Here is an 8,795-nt window from a genome sequence, read left to right on the forward strand (position 1 = left end):
GATTTCATAATCTTTGTTTCCTGAGATGAAGGTCAAGAAATTGCATGACCTACAGTTGTTTTTCACCACGTTCTCTAGTGCTGGTCACACGTTGTTGGATTTGTATGGAGGTGATTCTCCATTTGATAGAGTACAGAAGATTGGCTTCAGACAGTCCGCCTGCATTACTGCTTTCGGACCTTAAACCTGCTCAGTGTGTTGAAGCTTTCGTTTCCTGTCGTAGTTCGGACCTGTTTGTACTACAACTGCCGTATGTCTGTGTTAAGGTGGGGGAGTTAAAAAGTCTAAGAACACTTTGTGGGAGAGGCACGGGGCATTATACGTTTTTATATAAGATATCTACGCGAAAAATCGCAAAGAACAATAAAGAAAAAGCGTGCGGTTTATTTCACGATAAAACATTGTTCTGTCATGGCGTCATTTCTGGAGATTCGAATATGTGCTTGCAACTTGTCATATATTGGACGACGTTATTTTGGAGAGGGAAGTGTCAAGTAAGTTGTTCCCCATAGATGTAGCTAGGCATCTATATTATTACAGTAACCTACGGTTATAAAGAACATGCTTATAACGAACTACGGTTATAACGAACTAAAATTAGTTGTCCCTTTGAGTTCGTTAAAACCGTAGTTTACTGTAATATACCACAGAAACAGATCTTGTCACTGTGATCTTCATTGGACCCGTCCTTTTACTTTTTGTACACTCGTATATTCGGGCAAAGCATATGCTTTCGTTTCTATGTCTCCAGGGATTTGGTCGTCGTATCTTGGTAAGATACGCAGTGGCCGAACGATCGCATCCAAAAGTGGGAGAGATGTGACAATCGGTATTAGGAGCAAAGGTACATATGATCGACGTGAGGATTGTGAGATACTACACGTAACCCACCTGTCGTGAAATGGACTTGTCCGACATTTCCGAGGTCGGATTCTACTCAGGGAGACATCATTATTAAAATTTGGGTAAATATTTTTAAAGCTTGTACATTTTATCAACATCCTTAAAGAGGCTGCACATAATGTTCATATCTCATATAAGAAATAAACGACTCGTGTTCGTTTTTTATCGTACAATAAACCACTGCAGGGAGAATAAACCACTCGGGGCTGCACTCCTCATGGTTTATTCTCCATGTTGTGCATCATTGTTGGATAAACAACGACCAAAAGTCGTTTATTTCTTACATATATGTAATATAGTCGTCAGCATATAGTCTTTGGTATCGTTTATACAATAAATTGAAATATCACTGTTTTAACAATAAAACAATAAAACAATTAGGGTATACTTTTCACAGTGATATAGTGTAAGATATGAACACTTCTTTTGCGACTAAACTTCAATTTTATTTAAAATGAAATGTACAACATGGCATTTGTCATTTATGTTTGTGTAGAACTAACGGGAATGTGTCAGAGAGTAGGTCAACCAATTTCTTGCAGAAGTCCCTTAAGTCTCGCCACAGGGTCGATGTTGTCGTCAAGCCTCGTATAAGATGTGCGACAAAGTTCGCGATTATTAGCCAAAAATTCCTTGAGATCATCCAAAGGTTTCCTGTCGCCTGCCGTCAAGCTGTTCCATATGGGAAGATCAGACGCCGCAGGAATCCTTTTAAGTGCACTATCCAGATTCTCAATTGCAGCACCCTCTACCCATTCCTCGTCCATGGAAACAGATTTTGTCACTGTCTTCTTCATTTGACCACTTTCCTTTACTTTTTGTACAGTCGCATATTCGGGCAAAGCATCTGGTTTAGTTTCATGGGGCGGGTTCTTCGTCTCCTGTGTTTTAGCCGTCGTATCTTGGTAACTGTCCAGTGTAGAGTAACCAATGGCCGTGTCGTCTGCGCCAATGGGTGTTGTCTGCTGACGTTCTTCTTGCATTGTTTCTTTAGCCTTGTTGATCACATACAGAGAATTCTCCCGAAACACATCTGGGTTGGTTTTGGGAGGTCCTGACCCGTCGTCTGTCGTCCTTGGGAGAAAGTCGGCGACTTCAGCATACATGTTTGACGAGGAAGATAACACCCTCTCTGGTGGGCCACCAAGTGCGAGGCAGTCTACGACGTCGGCGTACATTGCAGACGCCGTGTTGCTGCCGGAACCCGTCTTATTTTCAGGTGGCGCTAGGGAAGGAGCCGCGGCGTCGTCGATGACGATCTCTTCATAGCCGGCATCAGGGGCAGCACGTCTGGCGGACATTAACGACAATGTAACCATGGCCTGACTCAATTAAAACACAGATTTGCAATAACATTGAAACAGAAACAGCCCAATCATATACAAATTGATACACCTCATAGTTCACTATAGGACAGGTCAATTAAATTTGGTGACCAAGGTAGTGGTTGGAGAGATGAGGTGATATGGTGTTTATCGTCGCGTCAAAGATTACTGCACTTATATAGCGACGTGCATGCACGTGTGTGTATGTGAGACTGCTTGTACTAGTCCGGACTAATGCTGATTTTATACCATGCTGCAGTTTAACACAAATAACCCACTCAGACCCAGCATACTGACTCCGCGCCGACCAGCCCTTGTTCTAGTCCCCTTGGAATGCCGAGCGCCAGGCAGGGTAACAACAAGTACTTTCAACGTCTTTTTTAACGTCTTTTGGTATGATGCGGCCGGGGATCGAACCCCGGACCTTCCGCTCTCCGGGTGGACACTCTACCACTTGACCACGAAGGCGGTCTAGTGGTAGGTATTAACGTTTAAAAAATAATGAATGACTATTTAAAATGTAGTCTTTCGGATCCTATCGGAGGTAATGGTGTGCTGAAATGTCTACAGCGCACATCGGAAGACTTTTATGACAACTTACACCGCAAGAAGGTTAACAGTCACATAACTATCTCGTCCTGCCGGGTACCCATAAGTGACATATTGCACATCTGATCATAACCTGAAGTAATGAGGGGCTAGGGTAACAGCAGTCACTTTAAGATGAGACTAGAGGTATGGGAATGTGTTAAAGCCAGACGGAGGTCTTGTGTGAGGAGGTAGTGTCTCCTCGTGGTGTACTCACCTTCTGCCGGAGGCCGTCCTGTCCTTGTGAATCATGGCTTGTTGGAGATGTCGCACCCAGTTGCTGCACTCGATGGCTGTTGCTGCCGTCTAAACATGTGGCATGCGATTTCATCATAATATATTCAAGTCGAAATGTAATTAAGAATTTACTTCTGTTTTAAATACGATGGTTTTGGTTGTGCACACAACACAATTGTTTGTCTGTTTCTTTATTGTTTAACGCCCCACTCAGCTACATTCCAGCTACATGACGGCGGTCTGTGAATACTGTGGACCAGACAATCCAGTGATTGACATGATGAGCATCGATCCACACATTTGAGATACTATGACATGCATCAACCAAGTCAGCGAGCCTGAGCACTCGATCCCATTAGTCGCCTCTTGCGACAAGCATAGTCGCCTTTTACGGCAAGCATGGGTTGCTGAAGACCTATTCTACCCCGGATCTTCACGGGTCCGTAACAAAATTGAGAAATGGAGAGGGAGAGTTCTAGTTTCACGTTAAAAACCCTTTTACTTAATATACTGATGAAATTCTACATCTTTTATCGTGGTGGGGTCGGGGAGGGGGCTGGGTTTTTTCGTCAGAGTTGCGTCCCTTGAGCACGCCAGACTCCTTTGATCGTGGGCTCGATGACCGGTTCGCCCTGATTAGGTTTCTGGGTTTGTCAGCACCATACCATACTCGTGAGTTTCATAATCGTGGCAAATGTCTGAGTCTTGCATCACTTTTCTCCCACATTAAGCTGGTATATCTGGAATACTGCTAAAAGCGGAATTAACCCCAACTCACTCATTCACTATATCAATGGCCATGGTTAAAGAGTCTCCATCTTGGTCCTTCTTCCCCCGCCGTTCACACAAGATACCTCTAGTTGTCCAGCCGGACTCGATTATTGACAGCGAGTTTCACTTCGGGCTTTCCTCCCACATTAAGCTGACACGCCGTGATGTAACTGGAAATCTGTTCAAAGCGGCGTTTACCCCAACTCACTCACACACTAATAATGCTGACTGTAGCGTATGGGGTCATTTAGTCAGTCACTGACTCTTAGAACAGCCTGTCGTGGCTAACCTAACGAGATAGGGAAACAGGGAAACAGGTGTGAAAGATTATCACCATACAGGAAGTGGGGGTAGATATCTCTGATAACACGTTCCGCCTGAAGTGGGTGTAGGTGTGATTTGATCGTGTAATCTGTGAGGTGATAATACAGGTGACCTACAAACAACAGCGTCCTTTGCTTCTTTGTGATGATCTCAAACTGTGTTCCCTGTTTGGCTCCACTTGTCTTTCTCACCATCTGGGCCTCGTTCAACATCAGCGACTCCACCACTGACGACCTCTGAAACACACAGCAGTACGGCACAACGGGAAAAGACAGCACAACGTGAAAAAACGATGACGGCACAACAAAACCACGAGGCGCCATTTTATCACATTAATCCGTATTTTAAGATCTTAGTTATTTCTTGTTTTTAAATATCAATAAATATATATATTTGATATAAAAAATCGATTTTTAGATATCTTACAATTTTATATTATATTATAAATTAGATATTTAGATATAGTTAACTACATGGTGTCTAAAATCGATAGAGACATACCAGGAAGCCATTTAAAGATCTCTATATATAAATAAGTTAAGAAATATTTAAGTTACATACAGTTAGTGACATCTCAATTCCGATTTAGGGTGAGAGAGTGAGTGAGTTGGGTTTTATGCCGCTTTTAACAGTATTCCTGTTTTATCACGGCGTGTCAGCTTAATGTGGGAGGAAAGCCCAAGTGATGCAGGTCTCAGACGATTACCACTTCGGTGAAACCCACGAGCACGGGTATGGTGCTGACAAACCTAGAAACATAATCGTGGCGAACCGGGATTCGAACCCAAAATCATAGGTTTCTGGCTTGCCCAAGGGACGCAACTGCACAGTGAATCGCGGCGCCTTAGACGACTGGGCCACCCATGCCCCCTCCGATTTAGGATATCACCAAAGACGTATATACATACAAACACACAAACACACTGCATGCACGTCGCTATGTTTGATAGGAGGATCGTGTAACTGATAAGCACAATGTGCAAGAAAAGTCCATTGTACAACTTCCTAAAAAAAAAAGTACTGTCGGAAATGCTAGAAAACTGCTTTTCTGACTTCATTTAATAAATACGAGTCGTGGGACTATAAAAAGAGCATATAATATTATCAAAATAACGCGAATTGCCCTAATCTAGCCTGTCCTATCTGGCACTGTGATTACCCTTAAAATGTACTTTTACATGTAAATGATGATAAAAATATTCGTGTGTTGTCATGCATGTATGTAATGGTCTATAACCTGAGGTAATTACCTAACACCTGTCCCGAGGTGATGACCTCACACCGTCCCGTGCATTCTCACATGTGGAAATGTCACCGAGTTGGGGGTGGTGTCAAAATATTGCTGTTATTGTACTTAATTGTCATGCGTTGATGAGGTAGCAATTGTAGGATATGTACTGCGTTATATTTGCTTGGAAACATGATGGACAAGTTAACAGCTATGAAATGGGATGAGTATTGGAAGGTTGCGGTTTTGGAATCCAGAAGTATTTGTTGTTCTACAGATGATTTCTTGAGGTAGCATTTTTCTCCGCTGATGACGTATATGAATCTGTACTTTTGAATGTTGTGTTATGTCTTGCCACGAACCCTGTACATTTAGCCAAGATAGACACAACAGGGTTGACCTCACAATGTCTGAGTGTCGTACGTAAGACAACGTGACCGTGTGGTGCCGCCAGCACATATGTCTTGTACTTTGCTGGTTTCTTTTTCAGCCGAATTTTCTCCATGAGTTGAACTTTCGTTTCATATGGTCTGTATGGACGCCTTCAGACTACTCATGGTTTGGGCGACAGTATCTGATTCCCGGACGTTATATTAACTGGCGTTATCTATGACAATCACACCGGCGTTGTTTACAATGGACAATAGCTAAAGTACCAACCAGTCTATGAAAACATCATATCCTATTATTTCCTTATGAAAATCACCAGTTTTCTTTTTCGCCTCGAAAACATCCGTCAATAAGCCCCATATCATGGGTTTGCAGCGTGCAAAACAATGACACAATTACCTGTACCTGATGGTAAAATGGGTGCTTTTTGTCCATCTGCCAATAGCCACATGATTCACCAAGGTAAATTATCTGGACGCCCTGACTGTGATAGTTATGAATGGTTCGGAGATAATGTGACCTCAGACAGGATGGAATATTTTCCCCTGAAAAGTGCTCGGTCCTCGCCACGCGCAGTGTATCGAAATCCCATCTCTTGGAGAGCAATAGTGCAGTCCGGGGAACATTAATTGTATTTTTAATTCCTCCCAAATTCTACCACAAGTCAGGGTTACCTTCTGCTCATAAAGCTTGTACACTATACCCCTAATCACCCTGTATCAAAGCTGTCTAAAATCCATTTACGCCCCAGTTTTGTTTTTGAGACCACCCCTATACCTGTTTGGTTTTCAAATCATACCGTAAACTTGATGGTATGAATTGAAAACACCATAGCTTGGGCAGTTCGATAATTCGCCCTATCTAAATAAATACATGGTTTCCCTCTATCTCTCTAAAGTGTAAAGAACTTGTATGCATTTCCAAATACAGATTCCATATCGTGTACCTTGGTTATAGCTATGCAAGTGTAATGTAACATGCATCATGGGAGCAATGTTAACCAAAAAACCGCAGCGTCATTTTGTCATTTTAGAAGATGCACATCTAGAATTTTCTCCAAATGATGTTTGTGTGTGGAGTAGATGTTTTATCATTGTAACGGAGTCACGTGTGCATATTTCTATAGTTCGTTTCAGACTGCCATCATTGGAATAAATGTGAACTTCCTGTTTTCGTTCGAATTTGTCTCCTGTAAACTTGTCGATAGGACTCCTTGTGACTGAAATACTTCAAACCACAGGTAGGGCGATCGGAAGTTATTCGATATTCAATAACAACAGTCTGTGAAAAATTATATTCCTTTTTAACAGGCAAAAAGCAGTTTTCTAGCATTTCCGACAGTACTTTTAATGCTACCCAGTGTGTCCTCTCACCTTGGATTCCTTATAGTACTGCAGACACTCCCCCTGCAGTGTGCACCAGAACCGCGACTTGCCCAGGAAACGCTGAAACAGTCCCTCGATTATCGTGTGTCTGGGAGTAGATACGTCACATCATCTTGCAGTATGTTTGTAAAATTGGGTATCTGACAATGCATTTCGTCACAATGAGCATCGTGCAGTATGTTTGTGAAATTGGGTATCTAGCAATGTATTACGTCACAATGAGTATCGACCCGTGGAGAAAAAAGAGACTATGCTTGTGGTAAAAGGCGACTACCGGGATCGAGTGTTCAGGCTCGCTGACTTGGTTGATGCATGTCATCGTATCCCAATTGCGTAGATCGATGCTGATCACTAGATAGTCTGGTCCAGACTCGATTATTTACAGACCACCGTCATATACTGCCGAGTGCGACGTTAAACAACAAACAAAACAAAATACAATGAGAATATTGCAGTGTATATTTGGGTATTACGTCACAATGAGTATATTGTAATGTATATTTGTGACAATGGACATCTAGCCAGGTATTACGTCACAATGAGTATCTTGCGATGTATATTTGTGACGATAGGCATCTAGCCATTTATTACGTCACAATGACTATATTGTGATATATATTTGTGACAATGGGCATCTAGCCAGATATTACGTCATAATGAGTATATTGCGTATATTTGTGACAATGGGCATCTAGCCAGGTACCTTGCAGTATGTGCATGCAGCATTAAGTATCTCTGTAAATTACACCATGTGCATTGTGAGGTAATAGTACATACACATCAATCTCAAGCCAACAGTAACAACCTTTGTGTCGAAGGTGTTGTTTCTTGTAATTAGTCGGATAATGCTTCCTATTCCTTCAGTTACATTGGATGTCGTGTAAACTGACGACTCATTAGAACCTGACATCAGTGATCCTATACTTATATGGTCTCTGCGTACACACGACACAAGGCCAACCATTAGCCTTTGGCGTGGTTGGAGGTAACCATAAAGAAAGCTGAAAAATGCCTACAAACTCATTATCTCATTACCCCCACTCTGTATCCGCCCATGGGTGTGCCCCGAGTCGGGTTACCCCAACTGCGATCGCACACTCGTACACTGCGTTTACTTTGTACAGTGTACAGAGTGACATGATTAAAGAAATATGTATGTCACATGCTATTCACTAACACTGGCGTTATTCGTATTTATATATCCTTGTAACGAGGCCATCCCTACAAGCTGGCAGTACACGTGTCCACGGTCCACTTAACACAAAATCATTATGTATATATACGCGACTGCGTTTGTATACTACAGATCCGTTCTACCGTGTTGTTAATCATTGACCGAACAGTACAGCGGTCACAAAGACCCTAACAATAAATCAAGAGCCATACAGGTCCTGGCTATACACTTCAACGCGAGTCCACTTCCTACATGACCTTAACTGTCAACAGAGCTTTTCCCGACTCGATCACACTTACCGACACGCCACTACTCTGCTTTTCCAGGTAACCCTCCATTACAGGTGTGTCCAGGGACGCCATTTCACCTGTACACCGACGAACACTGTGGCTGGGGAATTGTCAAACACGAACCAGTACCTGCCTAGGATTGTGTATGTGGTCTTTATGGCGTTGTCACGTGACTGAGTT

The 8,795-nt window shown here is 42.6% G+C and overlaps 1 protein-coding gene across 1 annotated transcript; it reads right to left on the minus strand.

Annotated features, from left to right (window-relative positions):
* Positions 1 to 1,341: 1,341 nt before the first annotated feature.
* LOC139468932 (pleckstrin homology domain-containing family A member 7-like) lies at positions 1,342 to 8,776 on the minus strand. The gene is made up of 5 exons (XM_071251073.1): positions 8,625 to 8,776; positions 7,140 to 7,211; positions 4,265 to 4,384; positions 3,034 to 3,122; positions 1,342 to 2,193 (listed from the first exon to the last, which is right to left on the minus strand). Exons 1-5 carry the CDS (start codon positions 8,685 to 8,687, stop codon positions 1,428 to 1,430), a joined length of 1,110 nt encoding a protein of 369 aa, XP_071107174.1. The 5' UTR covers positions 8,688 to 8,776; the 3' UTR covers positions 1,342 to 1,427.
* Between the last annotated feature and the right edge of the window lie 19 nt (positions 8,777 to 8,795).

The sequence above is a fragment of the Haliotis cracherodii genome, unplaced genomic scaffold, assembly GCF_022045235.1.
Source record: "Haliotis cracherodii isolate W230 unplaced genomic scaffold, xgHalCrac1.p SCAF_2, whole genome shotgun sequence".
NCBI lineage: Eukaryota > Metazoa > Mollusca > Gastropoda > Lepetellida > Haliotidae > Haliotis > Haliotis cracherodii.